Here is a 24,389-nt window from a genome sequence, read left to right as displayed (position 1 = left end):
AGAGACAAAATGTCCAAAAATGGTTCAGCCTGCTTAGCCCAATGATTTCTTGCACGGACGCTCTATTTTCTTTTTCTTTCTTTCTTTCTTTCTTTTTTTTTTTTTTTTTTAATTATTATTTTTGGACGGGAAAGGATTGAGTAGAAGAAATCGTTCGGTGAAGGGAACCCAGCGGTTTGCTCCCCGTTTTGAGGAGAAGATCAAGATCCCATTCCCAGCTGCACGCAGAGGACGAAGGTTGCCGTGGGTCTTTCAGTCTGGGTTTCGAAGCCCTCGCCACTGCAGGATCAGAGCAGAACTGCCTTCTCCGAGCCGCTTTCCTGTCCTGGTTGTGGCTCAGAGATCGCCTCCCCCCTCCTCGCACCCTTTCTGTTGGTGTTGGTTTTGGTTGGTTGGCTTGGCTTTTTTTTTTTTCCCTCCCCTTTTTGTCTTCTTTTTTCCCTCCGTTTATTATTATTACTAATTATTTGATTTGATTTGGGTAAATTCCCTTCCTTAAACGAAAATACTAACTCTGCAGTCGAAATCCATGCCCCCTGCCATTCGGAAGAATCGGGTCTAATATGCCAGTGACATCCCCGCCTTGCAGCAGTCGCGATGAAGGAAAAATCCAAGAACGCGGCAAAGACTAGACGGGAAAAAGAAAATGGAGAATTCTACGAACTGGCTAAACTGCTGCCCCTGCCCTCGGCCATCACCTCGCAGCTGGACAAGGCGTCCATCATCCGCCTCACCACCAGCTACCTGAAAATGCGAGCCGTCTTCCCCGAAGGTAAAACCACACCCGGAGCTCCGGGAGCCCGCACGGGAGGGACGGGGAGGCACCGCGGGCCGAGAGAGAGCGGGGACGGGGTGCTGGGGTGGGTACGACCCCAACGGCGTCCTGGCAGGAGGGAGGGGATGCCTGCAGGAGTCCCGGAACCGGTGGAGAGCGATCGGGGATTGAGGTAAAAGCCGCCGGGCTGGAAATGAACCCGTGTGCCCTGGAAGAGGAGGCAGCGCTGCGCTGCCCCAAAGCCGGCGGCGGTGGGAGGCAGAGCCGGCCGGTTCATCCCCCCTTTCTCCCCCTCCTCCTCGGCTGCCGGTTCAGCTCCGTTGGCTCAGGGGGACCGTCCCGATGAGAGCGGGCTCGGTTCGTGTCTGCAGCCCCGGAGGAGCCCGCCCGGCCCCCGGGGTGGCCCCTCGGCGCGGCGCTTCCCGTCCAGGCACGGCCTCGGGGAAAAAAACTGTGTGGTTGTTATTATTATTTTGTTTTGGTTGGAGTTTTCTGAAGCTAGGGAAGTAGGCTGGGAATGAAGGCGCGGCAGCTTCGCAGCGAGGCCCTGCTCCTTCTCGTGGGGCCGGGGAGAGCGGGGAAGGAGGGTCCGAGCCCAGCCCGGCCTCGGCGGGGCCGGGACCCCGCTGCACCTCGGCCGGGGCTGTGGCTCCCGCGGCTCTTCTCGGGGGCACCCAGCAGCGAGGCCCGGCACCAATCTCTCCTTCCCTCGGGGTTTGCGGAAAATCAGCCCCCCGGAGCCTCTCACCTTCCCCCCGAGCGCCCTTGGGGCCGCCCGGGGCGAGGGGAGGCTGCGGGCCGGCAGCCGTGGGAGCCGCCGGCCGCCCGTGCTGTCCGTGCGGCCGCTGAGCTGATGGGAGCCGTGGAATGAAGCGCTGGTCAGTGCCTGCGGGTGGCTAAATAAAGCCCAGCTCCCCCGCTTTGTCATTTGTTTGTGCCTCTCCGGACTGGGAGCAGGGTGAAGGAATTAGCAAATTCCGCAGGGGAAGGTCTGCTCTCCTTCGCGGTTTCTAAGGAGCTTTATTAAAAAGCTAAAAAGAAAAACACAACCAAAAAATAAAATAGGGGGAGAGGGGTGCGGAATAAAACCCCCCTCCCAACCCGAGCAAAGCTTACCGTTGTGGCCATTTAATTGAGAAATTTCGGGAGCACGGAGCAGCCGTGCTATGGAAAGCCAGGGCTCCTTTAGCGTGAGCTCCCGAGGCACGGAGCAAGGGAAGCGAGGCTCTGCTCCGCCGCATTTTCCAGCCATTATTCCCCACCGGGAAATTTTCCCGAGGAGAAATAGAGCGTCGTAATTTCGAGGGGGGGTCACTCGCCGGCCGTGCCTGGGGAACGTGTCCCCGAACGCCTTTGATTTAGGAGGGAGGAAAAGCGGCACGTTTCGAGATGCTGCTGGATGCGTCCTGGCTTTTCCAGCCCTGCTGCTCCTCAAGAGCAACGAGACGACCCCGAGAGCAGGTTTATACCCACAGCTCGGGTGTGTTTTATGTGTCTGTCTTCCCTAAACAGGCCGGGCGTGCGCTTCCGCACACTCTGCTTATTAAGGGCAACGTTTAAATGCATACAGCGAATTCCTGATCTTTCATCGTCTTAAGTACGGGTGGAAATACATTTAAAACCAAAGCTTCGCATCCAGGGATGACAGGCCGGGGGAATTACCGCCTCCGGTCCCCGAGCCCTGCGTTTAGTGCCTGGGAGGGTGGAGGGGAAAGGGGGGAGCCGGAGAGAGGCGGCTGCGGGCAGCGCCGGCTGCAGAGGGACTTTCTGGGGGGGTAAGGGGGGGTTTTCTTCCACACAGTCCCGCATTACCCAAACTTCCCTCTCCCTCGGGATTTGCCCGTGGAAGGAGAGGAGGGGGTCCCCATCCCTCCGTCGGTCTGTCAGCCCTCCCTCCTTCCTCCTCATACTCGGCTACTGGTTTCCAGTTGGCTTTACTGGGAGGGCAAACGGGGAGCGCAACAGCCCGGAAAGGCTTCCCAGCTTAAATCCTGGGGCAGCCAGACCTGGGGAAAGAGCCCCGTGGAGAGGGTTGGACTCGATGGGTGCGGGGCACCCCCATCCGAGATTCTGGGGCATGAAATAAAGGTGGGTACGTACCAGGCCCCCTCTCCAGCCCCGGCCTCTGCTCCCAGGGCAACCGCGATGCGCTCCCACGGGAGTTGTCCTCGGAGCGGGGGTCCAGCACCCCGGGCTGCCCCAGCCGTCACCCTAAAAGGCTTAAAGGGGTGGCAGGGTGGCGGGGACAGGTCTGAGGCGGCACCAGACGCGTGCTAGGCCCGGAGTAGCTGCGGCCAGCGCGACCAGAAACGTTCTTCAACTGCAGACCTGGCTTCCAGCTCTGTCTAGACTGGAGGGAGAGAGAGAGAGAGGCAGACAGAGGGCTGTGTTTTCAAAACCCTCGGTGGATGGCTTCCCCCCTTATTTCCACAGCGAGCTGACACAGAGTTTAGGAAAAGTTTGAGACCCTCAGCGAGCTGACTGACCCCAGCACTCCGACAGGGCTTGTCGGGGGCTCGGGACAGGTCTCCTGCTCAGCCCGGCCAGGCTTTTCCCGAAGATGGACTGAACCCGCACTAGCGCCCGATCAGACTCCAAGCAGCGACAGCGAAAGGGGATTTCTACCCCAGCTCCTTTCGGGCTCGCAGTGCAAGCCCTGGAAGGGACAAGTTTGTGCTCCGATAGCCCAGGCTGTGCCCTGCGGTATCGCTGCGACCTTGAGATTCAGGAGTTAAAGTCAGGACACAGCAGCCTCCAGCCTCCCCCGCGCTCCCGCTCTCTAACACCGTCTTCTCTCGCGTTTTGATATTTTTTTGTTGTTGTCGCCACGGCTTTGTTACTGTAGAACAAAAATACACCACCGGTCGTGTTCTGTCTCGGCTGTCAGTATTTTTTATTTTTATTATTTTTTTTTCTGAAGAGGAACTAATGAAAGAAAGAGAGGCGAGAATGAATCGCGTTTAAAAACTGCGATTCTCTGCCCCCCGGTGATGGGAGACTGGTTAAATCCTCGCCCTCTCCCTCCCCCATCCCCGACACAGTATCCAAAACTGATTATAAAATTGGACATTTATGGTTGTTTAAACCGGATGGGAGCGAGCTAATTATTATGTGACTCAAAATATGATGTGCGCAATACGAAATAATCTGAATAAAGTGACTGAGCGGCAGATCTCAGACCTTCCTTATTCCGAGAGGCAGACAATAGAAATTACCAGGAATATTCACAGTCTTCGGTCCCCATTTAAACCTGGCCACGAATTGTATATTTTAAGAAAATCAAGGCGAATCGCAGCTATTTCATCGGGTTGTCACGCGCGCTCGGAAAAGGTTCATTAATGAATTAAATAAATAAATAAAGCGCGAGGCGTGAGTAATCCCCTTTTGGAAAGGCAGCCCCTATTGTACTAACCGCTAATAGCGACATTAAAGGTCTTACTAAAACAAAAGTGCTTTTTTTTTAGGGTTTTCCTGGGGCCGTTCCCAGGCGGCGGGAGCCGGTGGCCCCGCGGTGCGGGGACGGGCGGCGGGGTCGGGGCGGGGTTGGTGCGGGGACGGGCGGCGGGGTCGCTCAGGTCTGTCCCGGCCGGAGGGGACGGAAGGACGGCAGGGGGAGAGAGGAAGGGCGGGGGTCACTGTCGTGAGAGCTCTGGGTCTGCCCGTGACCTCCCTGCCTGTAGGACGCCCGCTTTGGGGCCTCTTAACGCGATCTGGTGGGTTTGGCTCGGCGAGGAGAGCTGGGTTTGTGCGGGTGTCCTGGGGGCAGATTGGTTAGAGTATTTTTTTCCCCACTTTTTTTTTTTAGGTTTTTTTCCTAGGAGTTTGACTTTTTTCCTCTCTCTCTCTTTTTTTTTTTTGTTTGTTTGTTTGGGTTTTTTGTTTTGTTTTGGTTTTCTTTTTTTTTTTTTTTTTTCTTTTTATAAAATAGAAATCTTGATTTTTACACCCAGCCCTCGGCCGCCTTCCCGGCCGGTGGCGCTGAGCCCGCAGAGAGGAGCGGGCGGCTCGGCACATCGCTGCCCAGCCCTGCTCCTTCCCAAAGCGCCCCTGACCTGGGAGCTTCCCCCCTCTCAGAGGTTCCCCTGACCGGGCTGGGGGGCTCCCCGCGGGCTCCAGACCCATCGCGGCCCCCGGGATCCAGCGGTGCCGTGGGGCTGAGACCCCTGGCCCCCCGCTGCAGACGGGGCTTAGGACGAGGTGTCAGCGCTGCCCTCGCCCCGCTGCCTCCCCCTCCTCACGGGGTGACAGCAGAGCCTCGGACCTCGCCTCAACGAGGGGCACAAATCTCGATGCAGCTCAGGGGCCGCCCACCGGGAATTTCCCCGGGGCTCTCCCGGCCGAGGGAGGCACAACCGCGCTGGGGAAAACCCAAAAAACCAGGATAGGCGGTGAAGCCCCGGGACTTGTCGTTGTCCCGAGGTTCCTTCTGAAGGGTGGGAGACCTTGCGCTCCGGGGGAGCCGGGGAACAGCCCAGCAGACACAAAGGAAATACTCCAAGTTACAGGGCAACCCGATACTTAACATAATACATCGCTAAGTGATTCTTTTAAGCAGAATCCCAAGCTGAAAAGCTACCGGGCTTTCAAATGTGTGTGTGGACGAACTTTCGTATGCCGAGAGCAAAGGTGGGAGTTGTTCCCAAATATTTCTAGATCTTATTACAGTTTCACTCACCCCGCTGCCTCTCTGGAAACTGGGAAACGGTACAAAGTCAGTGCTGAGGTACTTTGAGGAACAGCCAGAGATGTTAAAAGACGGAGAGGGATTTTGTCCGTGTTTGCCACAGGGAGGGGGACGCGTTTGTGCGAAAACCCCCCGGTTTTTCGACGGCAAAAGCAGCCAGAACTTTGGGGTGCTGGTGTAAAACCCCCTGTGACTCCGGCCCGCCGTTGTCGGAGCCGGAGCTGCCGCCCGGTGCCCGCAGGGGTTCGGCGGGCACAGCTGCCCTTGGGGCCGGTGGCTTCCCTGCCGGGCATCCCTCTCCTGCCCTGCCCGCACGGCCCTGGGCCCGGGGGGGACTGACACCGGCACAAACACCAGGAAAAGCCGGGCAGACGAGGAGAGAGGCTCATCCCGCCCATGTTTGCCGGCGGCGGGTGCCAAAAAAGAGAAGGTTGAGCCTGGGACTGGCGGGTCACCCTCCCGCAGGCGGCCCTGGGCCGTGCCAGCTCCGCTCGAGCCCAGCCCCGGCTTTCCGGGCTTTCCGCTGCCCAGTCCCCCCCGGTCGCTGGATCTGGATGATCCCTGACCCTCCAGCACGGCAAAGGAGCCGCGCTCGGGGCCAGGCCACCCCCACGGGTGCCCCCGGCTTTTGCCGGGGGGATGCTCCAGCTGCCCGCCCGCAGGGAATTCTCTCTCCCGGGCCAGGTAATTCCTGCTACGAGGGAGCATTTGGAAATGTTTCCTTCCAAACGACCCGTCCGGTGGCAAAGCCGTGTGGGACACCCGGCAGCTCTCCCAGACAAGGATCCCTTCCCATCCCAGCAAAATCCCATCCCGAAGGAGCGGTGCAGGAAAGGCTCGCTGTGTATCGGCAGGGATTTTGGCCTCGCTCCAGGCCAGTGAGCGAATTTGTGCGGTATTCCCTGGCCGGGCAGGAGCAGCCCGGCGGAGCCTATGGCATCCATATGTTTACAGGACACGTTTGCAAATCTCTCCGAAGAGAAGTTAATGGGCCTTGGTCCTTTATTCCACTGTAAGGTTTTATTCGTTTCGTTTTCACCTTTAAAGCGATCTGCTGGCGGATTAAATTATAAAATCACCGGCTTTAAAATAAGCTCAGACGAATGCCAGGCTGATCCACCGAACGTGTTTACGTCTGATGCGCGTTCGCGATTGCGACTCCAATTTAAAATTCCAAAGGGAGCAAATCTGAGCAAGTGGCTTTTTTTTTTTTTTTTTTTTTTTTTTAGCCAGATCTAGGAAAGAACCTAGAAAGTGCAGATTTTGGGATGATGTGAAAGGACAGGACGGAGCGAATTGTCTCGCACGGGTGGGGCAGAGACGCGGCTCGTTCTTGGAGAGCTTCGTGAGAGCTCAAGAAATAAATCTGCTTCGTCTTTCGGAATGTAAGGGCTCAGGACAGCTTTTACACCGCTGTGTGTGACTCCTTTTGCAGGGCTGCAGTCTCATATTTCGAGATCTGTAATTAGGAATTCGAAATAAGGGCAAACCTCGCGGCACAGGGACAGGCTCCGGAGCTTGCATTTGTTGCCGCCTCGGGAAAGAAACTGCAGGAGGACTCCGCGATTCCCAAACTTTTCTCCCCAGACGAAAAAGCGTTTCAGCAGAAAGGATATTTTTGACGTGTCTCTGGAAGTTTAGGAGCCTTTTCCAAGCGGAGAATTGGGAAACGGCAGAGAAAAGCGCGAGTTTTCGTTTGGCTCTTCCGAGCAAATTTCCCGGTGCTTCTTTCAGAGTAGGGAAGGTGTCCTTCCCCTTCCCACGGGAAAGCGCAGCCACCCGCTGTGAATTCCCGGAGTCTGGAGAGACCCTGAGAGATGGACGCGGGGTGGGGATCAAAACTCCGCTTTTTGGGTGCTGCTACTGCCTTGGGACGGCGGAAAGGAGGCGTCAGGGCCGGCCAAGGTCCCCGGTGTCCCCTGCCTGGCGTGGGAAGCTCCTTAGTGCTTTCCCAGAGGGAGTAGGACACGGAGCCAGGCTCCGCTGGCAACGGGAAGGGAATCTAAATTCTGGGAAAAGCACCGCGGGCAGGCGCGTCCGCCCCGCCGCCTCCCGTCCCTCCGGTGGGAGATCCTGCCCATCCCAAGGGATGCCCAAAGAGGGGAGAGAAATCCCCCAGCATTTCCAGACCAGATTTAAGTGGCCAAAGCACAAACGGATCCGTGAGGGTTTCAGGAGGGGCGGAATCACAGAGCTGGAGCTCAGGGCAGGAATTTCTGCCAACTTTTCCCTCCCGTTCCGGAGCCGAGCGGGGCTCCCGCCGCAGCCGGGAGTGGGGAGGTTTCTTTGGAAGCACCTGGGCGGGGGAGAACACGGGGCTCTGTTTCATAGCGGTGCATCCGTGAGCCGGGGCGATTGTGGAATTCCAGGCTGGCAGCACCGAATCCCCGCCTTCCATCCAGGGCCACCGGCCCTTCCGCAGCGCCCTCCGGGCTCCGCGGCCTCCCCGAAGCCGAGGGTTGGCCTTTCTCTCCAAAAACGAGGCACTAAACGGATGCGGTCGCGTCCTTCCCTTCCCCTCCATCCCTCGCGGGCAGTGGCCCCTCTGCCACCAGGTGCCCACGGGAGTGTCCAGCTCTTGGGCTGGCACGGTGGCGGTCTGGGCTCCGCCGGGGAGCTGCTGAAAGGCTTCTTTTCACCGAGGAAGAGAAAAACAAACAAACAAACCAATGAACACACAAACCCCAGCCCACCCGCCCCTCCTCGCCCCAAGCCAGCTCCATCACAAAGCTTCCACTGTCACCAGGGCGGTGTCGGGCTGTGGGGTCGGGCTCTGGGGTCAGGGCTCGATGGGGAGGGGGGGCCGAAGCTGTGTCGGTCCCGTCCGTGCGCAGGTGAAGGGGCAGTCGGGGCAGCTCATCCCCGATCGAGCTTCGGCTCTCTTTAACCTCCTCATCCTCCTCTCTGGGCAGCGCGGCGGTGGCCGCTCACAGGGACGGCGGAACGGGGACGGTGCCGCTGCAAGGACGGGACGGGCCCGGCGGGCGACGGGAGCGGCTGCCGCGTCCCTGGGGGCTCTCCGGGGAGGGGGAAAGCGAATCCGCGGGGATGCTCTGCTCCAGAAAAAAAGAACAATTCTCTCCCAAAGCCTGCGTGTCGAAGGGACTCAGCCTTTCCCACCTCCAGGCCCGCGCCCCGAGGGAGAACGGGGAGCACGGGCAGCGCAGGTCCCGCTCGGGAGGACAGGACTGACCCGGCTCCGCTTCCGGCTCTACCAAATCCTTGTTTCTTTTGCAGGTCTGGGCGACGCCTGGGGCCAGCCGAGCAGGATCGGGCCCCTGGATAACGTGGCCATGGAGCTCGGATCCCACTTGCTTCAGGTAGCGGACCCCTTCCTCCTCCCGTACGCGCTGGGCATCGGAAACCTGGGGCTGAGGTGTTGCCTCTCCTCCTCCTTTTCCTCCTCTTCTTCCTCCTCCTCCTCCTCCACTTGCTCTTCACCCCCGCACCACGACAGGAGCCTGGCTGAACCCTTCACCTCATTCCCGAGCCTTGCCGGGCTGCGAGAGCAGAAAGAGGGACAGCAACCACTTGTATTCCCATTATTTTGCTTTTTCTGCCTCTGATACTGGCGGAAGCAAGAGGCGCTCATCCCCTCTGTGCAGGCAGTGTCCCCCAGCCCTAAATGCTTTCATCAGCCGCCCCAGAAGTGCCGGGGATGTCCCCAGGAAGCCCCCGGGGCAGGGGAAAGCCGGGAGGGAGCGAGGGGGGAGAACACCTGGGCTGGGTCTCCCGTGGACTTCAGCCCCTGAAAATGCCGTTGTTCCCAGTCCCGGTGATCCGCTCTGGAACTCCTCTGAATTCAGAGTTTAGGAAGGCGTAGCCGGGCCGAGCGTGCCAGCAGGAGGGGGGAAAAAAATTAAATTGCGTTTGACTCTTTTTTTATTATTTTTTTTATTTTTTTTTAAAAAATACGTGAACTTAACGCAGCGCGGGTTTTCTCCCCCGATTTTCAAGAGCCAGTAAACCACAATCATTTAACGGGCGGGTTTATTGCGGGAGGTGAATTCCTGGTCACAGAGCTGGGGCTGTTTTCACCGTCTCGCTCGGCTGGGGACAAAAACCTCCACAGAAAATCTCTGTTCGGGCTCCGCGGCCGCGGTGTCGCCGGCTCCGACCTTTGGAAGGACGAGCGCAGTGATTTATTTGCTCCCGCAGAGCATCAGCCGCTCTCCTGCGGGGAAAAGAGAGATTTTTGGGAGGCTGCTTTGGAGCGGGAGGCACTGACCGCACCCAGAGCTCAAAATTGTCTCCTGGGGAGGCATTTCCAGCCTTGGAAATTTTAATTCAAGTAGCTGATGTCCTCTGAGCTGTTCCAGAGCCACAAGTCCACCTGAAAATGCTGATTTAGTTCTGTATAATACTCTATGTGCATAATATAATGCATATATTGAAATACAGACCGAGTTGTATAAATCACTGTTGTTCCTCCTCCTCCTTCCCGGCTTTGTCTGGCATTAAGTGAATTTACACAAAATTAAGTGCTGACCACCTGTAATTCTCATTTTACAGTTCAGTTAATTCTGAATGACAAATGCTGAAGGTTTTAATAAACTCTCATTTACTGAAAACATTTTTAAAGTTTTCTTTTAGGGTACTTAGACTTTACATTTGGATTTTCAGCTTTCCTGTGAATGAAATTTTGGGATGTGCTGCAGTAACAGCAGCATTGACACAAGTTTGTTAATGATACTGGCTAAAGCAATTGCAAGACAACAGTGCTTAAAGTAAAATTATGGCTAAGTGTGCAGTAATTTATTTCCCATTATGATATTTCTACAAAATCTAATTTATATTCCAAAAGAAAAAAAAAAGGAAAAAAAAGAGGCAAAGAGTAACCTGGTTTCACTTACATGCTGTAGAGTCATTAGTAGGCCAGAGAATAATTTGGAATATTTTCTTATTGGGGTGGCACTAGAGGTACATGAAGCAGACAGGATTTTATTGCATCTCTTCCAGTTGAGTGACTTTAAATGGATTAAAGCAGGTGCTTGCTTTACCAAAGTACTGTAAGAATCATTTTTCTCTTCCAAATCTATTGTCCAGTGATATTCACACAAGTGAATATTCACTACTTTTCACATGCCCTGTGTTGATCAAAGCTTTCTACACTAGGTAGAGATAATGGAAACTTTTTGATATCAGATACTTTTGAAAAAAAGCCTGAAATTGGGCACTGAAAAATCAAGGACCCCTCAAAGTGAGAGGTTTTGTGATTTCCAAATCATGGCCAGTTTTAGCTCAGCTTTACCACAGCATTTATTTTTTTCTCGTACGAATAAGATCTGACTAAATCAAACTTCAGTTTTTACTCACACAAGCAAGATTTGCCTCCCAGCCCATACCCTGCCAAGAAGAATTTGTAGGATTGGATCTCAAGTTTGCATTGGTTTACAGACTGCAGGGATAAAACTTAATAAGCACAAACATCTCTCTTCAAGTGTGATAAAGTTTTGGATGCTGACTTTTTCTGCTTTCTTTTTGGATGTTCCCACAGTTTCAGAGCAGAGAGCCCTCTGTTCAGAAATATGTTACTGAAAGTGCAGTCAAGTTTAAACATTGCTCATGGTGCCATTAAATAAATTGCAAATAGCAGTGAGCTGGGTCTGCCAATTATGCCATAAAAAATGGCTCACGTAGGGCCTGACTTCCCCCTGAGCACCACAGAGCTCAGGATTTGGGCTAATCACTAAAAAAACCCTGAATCAACAGCAAAATATTCCCTGAAAGCGGAGCAGCAAAGCTGCATCTGCAGGGGAATGAGGTGGAGTTCACAACATCCCTGAGTTTTAAGGAACAAAGTCAGGTAAAGGTTTCTATTCCTTAAATTTTGCTGTGTGCTGCTGCTGAAATCAGACAGAAATCATCCTCCAAAACAATTTGGTTTTCACTGTAAATGCTTTAAACTGATTTCTTACTTCTTACCCTGTGCACTTCTCTTTCTTTCAGACTTTGGATGGCTTTGTTTTCGTCGTGGCGTCCGATGGCAAAATAATGTACATCTCTGAAACAGCATCTGTGCACCTTGGCTTGTCCCAGGTATGGGGGGTGTGCTCTGCCAGCTAAAGCAGAAATAAAATAAAGCTGCTAAATGCAAATTTGGAACCTGCTAAATACAAATTTGGACCCTCACACTGGTACCTTGCCTTTATATAAAGTTTTTTTTTTTGTCAGGGCTGTTTGAGGGTTTGGCTTTTCTCTCCCTGAAAACAGCCTCGGTAAAATACTCAAATTTCCTTGACTTGCCACCACATCATGGCTGTCTTTATATCTGTTCTTGTTCATTGTATTTTACTCCTCATTACCTTTCAGAAGGGCCATAAATAATATGATATTGCAAATTGCAGATCTAGGCAGGGCCTGAAACCCAAGCCCAGAGCAATAGGGCTGAAATAAAGCTCAGAATCGGAGTCTGGGAGTTTTAGATTGTGTAAGATATTGAGGCTGCCTATGAAAGGGAGAGGAAATCTGATGTGGAACAAGAGTTTTATGGTAAATGTGGAAAAAAATAAAAAGGAAAAGGGGGGCAGATTTATGAGTGTTCACATGGAATTCAGGGTAGTTTTTCCTGAGTTTTTCCAGCTCAGTGGTCTTTTCAGTAAAGCGTTTTATATGGTTGTGATAGAACTCATAAAACTCAGTTTACTACTGTTCTGCACCAGAACTATGAGGGGGTTTTATTGTTTTGGGTTTTTTTTTGCTTAGATGGACATTTCTAATTTTTTTTTTGCCTTCCTGGGATAGACACAAGGGCAAAGAGCCTGAATTTGTTGTAAAATGCAGCTTTCCATACCTTTGTCTGTAACTGAAATTCACTGGGAGCACCTGACCTAAAGTTTGCCAAAGTCCCCTAAAAAAATTCCTCATTAATTGCAGCAGGCCCTGGATGAGACTTGCAAGAAACTGGAGTGTTCAGCTGGGTATCAAACACTTATAAAAAAATAAATAAAGGGAAATAAACACTAAACAGCAGAGGGGAGACAAATGAGGAGATGAAGGGGAGAGGGAGGAGAATATTCTGAAAATACCTGGTTCATTTATCCTGTGGCTGTTTCCATAAAGAGAGACGGGACTTTAGTGGTGGGGATGGTCTGTGTGCTTTAATTTTGGTGGTAATCAATATTTTTAATTGAAAACAAGGTGAAGTTCTTTGCACGTGCGTTTATTAACAGTGCTGTTAGAATTAGTGGCTATGAGAGAAAATAGAACTCAAGAGGTTGAGAAAACAAGGCTATAAACTCAAACTCCATCTCTTAGCCCCTCTAATATCTTGAGAAAAAAGTCAATTTGGGAATAAATAGCCAGCATAGATAGTTTTTTTTTACCTGTTAATTTTAAAAAGATGAGCAGGAAACATTCTTAGTTCAGTTTGTTCAGTTCACTCTGTTGTGGTACAGTTTTAGTTCTTTCATACCATTTAATTCATGTTCAACTTCCTTGAAATATTGCTTTGTTTGAAAATAAACTTCCCTACAGAATGGCCCTATTTTCTACTCATTTTTCAACCTGGCTTTCTCTCACCCTGAATTTTTGCAAGGATCCAGGCTGCTGTTGATTAAAATCCATCCATTTAATCAGTGCCATTATTCCAAAGCACTGAGGGTTCCCATCCATCCATCCTGGGGCAGAAACTCCCTGTCCTGTGTTGTTTGCTCCCTGATCTTCCGGGTTTTGCCCAGAAATTGTTCTTTTTGGAGGAATATTGAGCCACCAGATCTTGTAGGTCTTGGTATTATCCAGTTATTTGGAGAAATTAAAGAATTATGGGATCACTGGGACAGTAAACAGACTTTGGCACATGCAGGAAGAGTGGAGTGGGAGTGCCACAAAGGTTTTAATCCTTTTTATCCCTCCTGGTCATCTGCACTGACTGAATTCCATGTGCAAGGAAATATCCACAAACCCTCAGTGCAGGAGGTGCTGAGTAAAATCAGAAGGTTTGGTCAAGTCGCTTTTTGAAGGCAGTTTCACCAGCAAAATCCCAAACCTTCCACTTCAGGAGAGGTTTGTAAACAAATGAGCTTGAAAGCTGTGGGATTTGAAATGTCAGGGCTTCTCAACAGACAGAATTTCACAATGCACAGGTTTTATTTATAAATAAGAACCCCAGTTACCAAGGGAGTGATTCCTCCCCTTTACTCATCCTGATTTATCACCAGTCTGTTCTTGCTCTTCCTCAATATTCCATTTTTGAAGGGATCATTTCACTTCAAGCAGCACCAGCACGAACACTGGGCTGCTCCCACCACCCAGGACATTCATCCATTCGCCCTGGGGTATTCCTGTCAGCTTCCAGGGCCTCTGAAGGAGTTCTTGTTCCCCCTCCTCTGGAAATCACTGGGATTTTTGCCACTGCCATCAACAAGAATGGGATTGGGCAGGAGAAGGAAATTCCCCCAGCCATAATTCCACACTGAATTTCCAACAAGTGCTCTCATAGAGCGGCAGCCAACACAAGCTGAGAGCAGAGTGGTGGTGATTGCAGAAAATCTCTTAGAGTGGGCACAGAAAAGCCTTTTTATGAAGTAACTTGACAATTAACTAGCCCACACATCCATTTCCAGCTCGAGTGCCATTTGTTTAAAATATATATATTTAAACTAAATAAAAAAGCCATTTAAAAATATTTTTGCAGGCTATTTTTGGGGGCCTACTACAGTGGCCTTTATCTTCAGGTTGGTGCTGGATTGAACTTCAGCAGGAAGAAATTAGAGCTTGAGAAAAAGCTGGGGTGGCTAAGCCAGTTGCAAATTTAAAACCAGCATTAAGGATTGTTTTTAAGCATGACTTTGTTTCAGAAACGGAGTTTGTGAAAATCTACATCTTCATTTGTGGCCCTGCCACTTCATTTGTGGTTTGGAGTTTGATTTGCTCCCAGCTGCAGCAGTAAAAATGGTAAATTCTGCTGTAGGACCCCCTCCTCCACCTCATCCCAGCTGGCCTCAGCCCAGGGATGAACTGACTTGTACTGGTTGGGACAGCCAATTCCTTGCCTCTTTTTTCCATGGATAACAAACAGCTTCAAATTCCCCAAATATTTTTTTTTCCCCTCAGAGCCCAAAGGCACAAAAAAGGAGAGGAAAATCTGCTTGTGAAACAATGGGGAAAGACATCTTTTAATTTTATTTTGTAGGTCTGGAGCTTATTCCAGCAATTTTCTGGATCCATGAGGGAGCCAGACTTATCTTTGACTTTTGATAAATCTTGAACTATTTAACCACAAACACCTGAACTTTTCCAGGAGTTTATTTTGCTTTCACCAAATGAGTCTATGAGAGGTAAAATATGTCATTATTTGCTCTAGATTCCATCTACTTAATCCTGTGTGTTTATTAGGAATCATTCCATGGCTGGAAAAAAATACCTGAGTTCCACATAAACCCCCTGTTAGTAGGAAATGCTGATTTTTGGTATTTACAGCTATTAAAAACTGCATCAAGGAAGCTGCTTTAATAACCTGAGGCATGGGATTTTAGCTTGATGAATTGAACCATATAATTGATATATTTTTTTTCAAGTTTTCAGGGTTTCATTGTAGGCTTTAAAAGAGCCTGAGTGTGCCCTGCCTAGTGGGGGTAGGGGGTGAGATCCCAAATTATGGATCTGTATTTTGGTTATTTGACTCTTGCTCAGCACCCCCATCTCCTTGCTGGTGGCTTTGTGTTTTAAAGTCAATTTTTGAAGTCAGATTTGGGGGCAGTGTTGTACCTTCATCTCCTGCTGATTTTCCTGGGCTTGCAAATAAACCTATCAGAATAAAACATTTTTCTGTGCATCTAACGAGGAAAACCAGTCGTTATCTCACAAAGAATTTTAGGCTTGGATTTTAGACATAAACCCTGGGATAAAAATGAAATTCTGGATAAAACCGTGACCTTGGGCCTGTGAATCCTCTGGAAAAATGTGCATTTCCATGAGGAATAGTTTTTAAAAAGGTGATGATTTTGGGAAAAGTGAGAGATATCCATGAGACACACTTTTAAAGAGAAAATATCAACCACATTTCATGAGGTTTGTTAGCTTGCTTGTGTTTTTTATGTAAGAAAGTCTCTATATCTAAGGGAAAAGTTGTTTACACACAGCCACCCATTAATTCTTTTTCTTTTTTTTTTTTTTGGAAGGTAAATTCTCTGTTAAAAACGTTTTCATTCCAAGGGCAAAACATTCAGAGAAAAAAAAATTCACTCTTAGCCAAAAATAAAATAATAAAAAGAGGGTTGTAAGTGATGCTCCTTTTGGTTTGAACACTGACCACAGAGTGGCAATTTTTGTCATGTTCTGACAAGGAAATGTCCATCACCATAAGAGTTTTTAGATTTTTTTTTTTAATGCAGGTGATTTGTATATTTATGAAGACACCTCTGGACATTTGCAGGATGCTTCTCCCCTTGTAATTACAAATGAACAGAAGAATTTCCAGGCATGACTCACAGGGAGATTTTGAGTTTTCCTTCCTCTCTGACAAAAAAAATGGGGTATGGGGTGTTCCTGCAGAAAGTCCCCACCTGTGTCTGGCATGAAAAGGAGCAGCCAGCGCTTTTTAAGGGCAAATTTAGAGAAAATTGTATTTCCTTCCTTCCTTCCTTCCTTCCTTCCTTCCTTCCTTCCTTCCTTCCTTCCTTCCTTCCTTCCTTCCAAATTCCTTCCGAATTCCTTCCTTCCTTCCTTCCTTTCTTTCTTTCTCTTTCTTTCTCTTTCTTTCTCTCTCTTTCTCTCTCTTTTTCTTTCTTTCTTTCTTTCTTTCTTTCTTTCTTTCTTTCTTTCTTTCTTTCTTTCTTTCTTTCTTTCTTTCTTTCTTTCTTTTTCTTTCTTTCTTTCTTTCCTCTCTCTTTCTTTTATTCTCTTCCCATCTCTCCTTCCCTTTTTCCTCTTTTTTTTTTTCCCCCACTTCTTTTTCCTACCTCAGTGATTTTCAGTCTGTTTAGAATATCACATCACTGTTGATGTTTTTGTGTTTGCAGGGAGGGGCTGCTGCAAAGGAGCAGTGGGGAAGAGATGGTTAGGCAAAAAAAAGAGAGGGAGTTTGCATAGCCCTGGGAAGGGACATTCCATGAATAATGCAGAAAATGGAAGGATGAGGAACATTTTCAGAAAAAAAAAAAAAAAAAAAAAGATGGCTTTGTGGGGCAGACAACTTCATTTATTCCAAAGAAAAGGCAACTCACACATCTTAGCAAATCAGCGGGATTGGCTCCGAAGAATGGCTTCAATTACTTCACCTCTCAGCTCTCTCTGATCTTGGGGGCCCAAGGCCGCTCAGAACAATCGGCCAGCCTGACACTAATTTCAAGCACGGGCTCAGAGTGGTGGTTCACCCCTTCAATCCATCCCTGCAGCTTTCTGGGGACTTCTGTCGGGGGGTTTGGGCCGTGGCAAGCGGAGCTGGCACGGGGGACCCGCGGAGCACGAGGCTCTTTCTGTTTTGCGCTGCTGTTAGCAGTGGGAAAGGCAGGAATACATCCTGCCGCAGGCAGAGCTCAGGGGAGAACAGGGAATGCACGGCTATTCAGGGCAGCTCTGTACTGTGCGGGTTTGCTCAGAGCACTGGGAATCCATGGAAATCTGCTTTTGGGATTCTCTCAGAGCCCTCGCCCTGCTGGTGGTGGGGAGGACACAAAGGAACTGTGTGAGAGCAGGGCTTTGGCTCTGAAGGCTCAGCTGCCAGCTGGGTGCAGGTGAGAGTTTCTGGCAACCTGGAGGTAACATTATTTTTATTTTAATATTTGTCTTCTTCAGAGGCATTTATAGAGCTCCGAGTTTTTGACCCCATTTGTGGCAATTGAACATTTCTCCAGCTGCTCTAATTTATCGCTTCATTTCCAGCTCTAACAGGAGCTCTTCTGTCTCTGATGAAACACCAGAAATTCCTACAAAAACCCCTCTAGTACAAATCACTGCTGAGGAAAGAATTCATTTGGATTAATGGCTGTGATTTGGAAGATGGTTTTGATACACCCAGCTCGTGTTTTAGAACTGGAGCGTGGTGCCCCAGCTGCAGGGAGTGTTTGAGGACAGCAAATGATCCAGCTGCTTTTATTCCATGTTTTCCCCAGGTGGAGCTCACTGGAAACAGCATTTACGAGTACATCCACCCCTCGGATCATGATGAGATGACTGCTGTCCTCACTGCTCACCAGCCTCTTCATCCTCACCTCCTGCAAGGTATTTGTGGGATCTGGCATTAAAATATAGTGAAAAAAGTGAAAAAAAACCCCAATCCCAGGCTGAAATGGAACAAATTGCAACCCAAAGCATCCCATGAATCCATAAATTCATATTTATCCTGCTTGAAGCTCAAATGGAGGAGTAGCAGGAGCTCAAAACTGTGAGCCAGGATTTTGGGGTGCTGCACTAAAGGGCATGAGGTACCCTAAATTCAAGAATACCTTTCTTCCCATGGAGTCCATGAAGCTTTGAACAGGTTTTTAGCTTTAGCCCAGTGGCTGTTTGATCTCTTTTATTTTGTCATCATTGCTGAGGCCGTGGAAATCTTGTGGTGGTCTGGCCATGCACAGCTCAGCTGCATGGCCTGAGTGGAAGAACAACTAACAGAACATCAGGTAATTGGGAAATTGAAGGGCATCTTTAATATTTTCAAAACAACTGTTAAATTCAAAGCTTGGACAAAAAACCAGACCTAATATTCTCTGTAGGCAGAGCAGAAATGGGGTTGGTAAAGGACTTGGGGTTAGAAAATCTCATTGAAAAAGTGATTTTTTGGAGGAAATTAATGTCCTCTTGCCTTGCTGTCACCCTGGCCGTGCTCAGCCACCCACAGAAATATTGGCATCACCCTGTGAGTGTGAAGTTGTTACCCCAGTGGTGCAATTCCTGTGTCAGTAACACAAATATTCACATTCTGGTAGTTTGTGTTTCCTCGGGGGCAATCCTTTGAACTTGAAAAGATCAGAACTAATCTGGCTCCAGCACAATGGAGCTTCCACTTGTGATTCATCATTGATTTATCAGCTGGAGCTCCCATCCTGCCAGCTTTTGTCAGTCCTTTCAAGGCTCCTAAAAACCACGAGGAATTTTGGGTTCTTGCTGCAATTCTGTTTAGGATCAGGTTTGGGGTTTTTTTGCAGTTCTGGTGCCTGTGCTTGGTTCTGGCCTCTGTGATTCCATCAGAGCAGAACTGTGCTCCCTCTAAATTCAGGGAATGTTGTGTCTGGGAGCACCTGGACTGCTCCAAGTGCTGGAAATGGAAGAATTATCTCAGCCTCCTTCTATTTTCTTCCTCCCCAAACAGGTTGTCTTGGAAAAAAACCCTCCCTTGGTATCTTGGAAAACAAACTCTTATTTTTCTCAGACTCTTCTCTATGATTATTTCATGCTTTGCTCATTCTTCTGTCAGAATTTAAAAAAAAATTGATATTTTTTTTGAACCCCAACATTTTTCCCTTTTTCCACCTTACTGATAAATAGAGGAGATACCTCTGCTGTAAATGATTTCAGGGTGATTTTGATGGTGGGACTGGATAATTTTTAAAGTCTCTTCCAGCCTCAATAATTCTGCAAAATCCGTGAGTTTTTGTGCAGTTTTGCAGGGATCCAGAATTAGTAATGAGATATTTTTATACCTGCTGGCTTGGCAATGGCAACAGCCTCCTGTTTTTCTCAAAACTTAAATATTTTTAAATTCCTTATTTGAGATTTTTACAAATTTAAAGCCACGAGCATCTGACTGGGATTAATTTCTGGGTCAAAAGCAAATAATCTCACAGCTCTTCCAGTTCTTCCCAGATAAATTCCTCATTCTCTGCAGCTTTCTGCCCCATCCTACATTGATAAGGAAATTTAGGATAGGAATAAGGAGAATTATTTCAGATTTTGGTCTGTTTATGTGTGTTTTGTATCAAATTTTGTGTGGCAGAGGAAATGAATTGATAAAAACCTCGAAGTAATAGAATAGTCTCGGGATTCCCAGGCTTGGAGGAGATAAATAAAGGAATTCAGCTGTGTACTGTTTAGGGATCATTTTAGTTTATCTCAGTTCTGTGTCTGTGTGGAGTGGGTGTATTAAATGTACAGAATATACAGCTCAATAGTTTTTAAATGATCAGAATGAACAAATATTTATTTATTTTTGTCTTCCCTGTGCCAGTAATTCCCTTTCCTGTAGTGTTTTATCCATTAAAATCTTGAGGTATAACCTGAAATCACCTGGCCTGCAATAATCAAAGCAGGTTTTTTTATTTAATCCAGTGAAGACTTAAAAACTATTTCATAAATGACAGGAAGGAAGCAACTTCTGTCTGTATCTGAGTAGATATTTTCAATATTTAAATAAAACATGGAGTTCTACAAATAACTTAAAGGGCAGTGGGGTGGAAGTGGTTTGACTAAAAAACAAAAAAAAACCAAGAGGAAACCAGACTATTTTAAAGAGCTTTTTTTTGCCATTTCAGTTGATTTTCTCTCTTTTAATCTTTTAAAACACATCTGGATCATCAAGTCACTGGGTGGAATAAAAAATTTCCTTTGGTAACTTCATTATGTTATAGATTTCTCCAATCTGGGGCGTTGCTTAGGTGTAAAATCAATATTGCACTGCAGACACAGACTTTTATATCCCAAACTTCCAGCTTGGCTCACGGAACTTGCCTTGCTCAAGATGTTTTCTTCAGCTAAAGCTCAGATATTTACATCCATTTTCAGTCGAGCTGTTGTATCTGGCTAAGATCTGTTTCGAGAGAAATAAAAGCACAAATGTCAACAATACCTGTGCTTGGTGATATTCTGTTACTGGTATTAAATAGCCCAGAGCATAGATTGGTTTTGACCTCTTCTTTTACAGTCTTTGTAAATTTGGATGTAAATTTTTTTATTTATTTCTTAGGGAAATGCAAATTATTGCTTTGCATAACATCAGACAGGGTGTGGATTTCTTTACACAGTCCTCACTGTAACATTGTTTTCTTCAGATAAATCACCCTGGTATTTAAAAAAAGAGGACATATTATTTATAAAGCATAAACTTTCTTATATTATTATATTTTATTTTTTTAAGTTTGCCCTGGACTTGCTCGTTTTTCAGGTAGAACAAGGCACAGCTTCAAACATAGAGTGTAGATAACTTGTTTTTCTAAAAGACAGGGGAAATACTTGAATAATCCCATGATTCCAGAAGTTTGGACTTTGTAGCAATATTAAAGGTAGTAAGATTTGGGAATAAGGTAATAAGATTTGGGGAGGGAAGTGCCCAGAGAAGCTGTGGCTGCCCCTGGATCCCTGGAAGTGTCCAAGGCCAGGCTGGATGGGGCTTGGAGCAACCTGGGATAGGGAAAATGTCCCTGCCCATGGCGGGGGGGTGGAATGAGGTGATTTTTAAGGTCCCTTCCACCCCAAACCATTCTGGGATTCTGGGATCTCTTTATCAGAAAGCAGATCAGGAGGTGCCTTGATTACCATGTGTACAGATTTCCAAAGAAACAAAATACTGGGGACTAAAGGATGGATTTAGAAGAGAAAACCCATTTCAAGGACCAACATCTGTGCACTGAAACCACAAAAGCTCAAATCAGAATAATGCACACGTTTTTAACTGGGAGTTTGATTAGCCACAGGAAAAATATTCCGAGGGAAGCAGTGATTTCTTCCAGTGTTGATGTCTCCAGATCAAGGCTGGCTGTCTTTGTAGAAGACAGAATTTAGGCAGAGAGAAGTTTCTGAGCTCAGCACAGGAGTAAAAGCCTTTTAATATTTATATTTAATGACCTGAACCGCCCAAGTTACTCCTCTGATCTAATTCTCCTTTGGATTTTAAGTCTCCAGGCCATGACTCCATGAAAGCCATAAACCCCATGATCTGTGGAGGCTTTGGAGAATTTCAGTCTGAACTTACAAAGTCTTTAAGCTGCTTTTTACTTGCATGACCAGCACAGAAAATGTAAAGCAATAGGTACGGATCCCTTGCTATGAGAGAAGCCAACAGCTGGGCTCTTTCTGAGGGTGTTTTGGGTGGGGAGAAGGAATAATCTCCCTCACACACACATTAAAATTAGGGAATGCCTCAGCAATTGTGTGAGTCTTCAGGTCAAATTTGCAGCAACAAAACAAATCCATTCTATTCAGCTGGGGTGGGTTAGCAGAAAAAATAAGAAGGAGGTAAATAAATAAAAGAGGAAAATATTTTGCTCTCTGTTCCAAATTGTGAGTGCTGGCTGTGCTCAGATCTCGGACGACTTCACTGCAAGTATTGCTTTAAGTATTTCTGCTCTGCAGCACCTCGGTGTGCTTTGGATTGGTTTGGTGCCTGTGAAGACTCAAACCTGACTTTCACACTCCCTGTGCCACCTGTGTTTGCTGCATAGGCTGAGATCAGGATCCCTGGGCCTCTATCCTAAACCAGGATGAGATAACAGCAGTTTTTGAGTCCTGGAAAGCCGCAAAGTTATGTTTGTGACTGACTGGAGACTCAGGGCCTCCTCCTTAGTGCAGGACACCTGGCAGGTGGTGGTTGTGGTGTCCTGTCAAATTCTGGCTCATCATGGAATATCCTGAGTGGGGAGGGACCCACAGGGATCATCCAAATCCATCCTCTGGCCCTGCCCAGACCCCCCACCAATCCCAGCCTGGGCATCCCTGGCAGCGCTGTCCAAACGCTCCTGGAGCTCTGGCAGCCTCGGGGCCGTGCCCATTCCCTGGGGAGCCTGGGCAGTGCCCAGCAGCCTCTGGGGGAAGAACCTTGTCCTAAATATCCCCCTAAACCTCCCCTGGCCCAGCTCCAGCTGCTCCCTGAGTCCTGTCCCTGTCCCTCTGAGGAGCTGCAGCCCCTGAGGAGTCTCCCCTCAGCCTCTCCTGCTCCAGCTGGACATCCCAAGTGCCCTCTCCTTGTGTGGCCCCTCCAGACCCTTCCCCATCTCGGTGTCCCTCCTTTGGGTGCTCTCTAAGACTTTTAGATCTTTCTTCTATCGTGGCACCCAAAATATCCCCAGCACTCGGGGCGAGGTGACCCAGTTCAGAGCTGGCAACCCAGAGCAGCTCCAGGACTCCCTGCAGGCCTGTGAGGAGTTTGTCCCTTTCCTCTCCTCACACAGAGATTAAATCTAAATCTCCAGGCCAGTCTAAGCAGCCAGGGCTCAGCAGCAAGGCTTTTTGGTACTGGCATGGGGAGGGGACAAGGCTGGCAGGGGTTTGTGACTTGGTGCCAGCAAGTGCCCTCTGCAGGGGTGATGAGCACTTTGAGGCTGAAAGAGGGGCTGCAGTTCAGGGTCTGGATGCTGAGGGTTACTCCAGGATTAATGATCACAGCCAGCTCCCAGCAGGAGGGTCTTTGAAGGGAAAACCATGGAATACCAACACAAGCTGGGATGAACACGCTGTGATCAACCAGGACCTTAAGCCCTCAAATGATGTTACAATCAGAACAACTAGGTTGCTGCTCTGTCTCCCTGTACCAACTACTTATGCAGAAATCTTTCTTTCACAGTTCACAACACAGAGTTTAAGGCTTGCAGCAGAGCAGCAGCACTTCCCAAACCATCCATCTCCTGTCCTGGCGGCTGCTGCAAGCAAGAAAACAAGCAAAATAAAAAATACTTGCACTGCAGGTTAAGCAGGGCAAGGAATTAATCAATGCTGCTCTTCCGTGTGTGTTTGCAGGCAGACATTGTGTGTCTCTGATTGGTTTCAGATGCTTTTCCTGGGATTTGAAACCTTTAAAACACATCCATAGCTTCCCAAATTTTGCTGACTCACGCGCCGAGGCGTGGCGTGCTAAAAGCAGTTTATTAACATTCCCCAGAGCAGGGAGAGAAATGTGGTAGTTCCTGTAGCCATCCCAGTTTTCTGCTAACAACTGGATAATTCTTAAATGATGAGTTACAACCTGATGGAAGCTGCACAAGGAATGTGGAATACATTATGTCAGGCTTTCTCCACTCCACTTGATGCTTTAAGGGCTCTGTTTCCCTCAGCCAAGAGGCAAATCTCCGTGCAGACTTTTCTTACATCTTCCCTACATGCAGAAACCTCATCTTTAAAGAAGGGAATAGAAACATTTTGCATGTGGCAAGATGTTTGTTGCACCAAGTTTTAAAGGATTTTTTTTCTAGTGGTACCTGTGCAAAAGACAAACATTGAGAGGAATTTTACTTTTCATTAATTTGAAAGTATTTTATTGAAGAAAAGTTACTGAGGGGTAATGGTGTATCATAATCCTGTTGCCACTGTTTGTTAGGGTTACTTGAGAAGCATAGAAATAATAATTTTATAAATGATAATTTCGAAATTAAAATCAGAAATTTTGATGTACAAAAGCGGCAAAGAGGACAAATTGCTGACAACTCATTAAAACATCTCTTTTCATTGGTAATTAACAGTAAAACACACCAAAGCAGAGAGTCTCAGGCTGTAAAAGCTGTTATTTTCCTTTCCTGACCAGTTCTGTGTGGAGTTTCTTCTCTAACAAAATTTTGGAAACAGCACTTTAAGGAAAATTCAGGCAAATGTCAGTAAATGGCTGAGTTTGGGTATGATAGGAATGATAATAGAGACAATTTCCCCACTGCAGCGCTGCCAGGATTCTGAACACAGGCAGGAAATAGAACAAACTGCCCAAATGGGGAGGAAACTGGGGCAGTTTGTGCAAGTTTGGAACTCCAGGATGGGCTGACAACAGAATCAGTTGATTTTCTACCACAGCAAAGCCTTACCAGGGAATATCAAGGTGTTTGCAAGCCCCTTCTGCCAATCGTGGGTTTCCACCTTCCAGGATTAGCTTAAAGCAGTGTTTTGCAGGCATCTCCTCTGTCTGAGCCCCACGCCTCTTTCTTGGTTTAGAATTTGGTGTCACCCTCGTTCAGAATTAAGGGATGGCAGTTGTGGTGTCCTATATCCTGGTCAGCCTGGGGAAGAGAAACATCTTCTAGTGCCTAAAGGGGCTCCAAGAGAGCTGGAGAGGGACTTTTCATGAGGGCATGGAGTGAC

General features: G+C 48.2%; 1 protein-coding gene across 1 annotated transcript in view; it reads left to right on the top strand.

Annotated features, from left to right (window-relative positions):
* The first annotated feature begins 280 nt into the window (after positions 1 to 280).
* SIM2 (SIM bHLH transcription factor 2) overlaps positions 281 to 24,389 on the top strand; it is a 42,936-nt gene continuing 18,827 nt past the window's right edge. Inside the window, exons 1-5 of the mRNA XM_039555781.1 lie at positions 281 to 772; positions 8,697 to 8,779; positions 11,409 to 11,498; positions 17,513 to 17,637; positions 17,753 to 17,784. Coding sequence (XP_039411715.1) covers positions 598 to 772; positions 8,697 to 8,779; positions 11,409 to 11,498; positions 17,513 to 17,637; positions 17,753 to 17,784 — 505 coding nt within the window. The 5' untranslated portion in view covers positions 281 to 597. The remainder of the gene's footprint in view (positions 773 to 8,696; positions 8,780 to 11,408; positions 11,499 to 17,512; positions 17,638 to 17,752; positions 17,785 to 24,389) is intronic.

Source organism: Corvus cornix, chromosome 1 (assembly GCF_000738735.6).
Source record: "Corvus cornix cornix isolate S_Up_H32 chromosome 1, ASM73873v5, whole genome shotgun sequence".
Taxonomy (NCBI): Eukaryota; Metazoa; Chordata; class Aves; order Passeriformes; family Corvidae; genus Corvus; species Corvus cornix.
The sequence above is the reverse complement of the archived record's forward strand: the minus strand, read 5'-3'. Positions and strand labels throughout refer to the sequence as shown.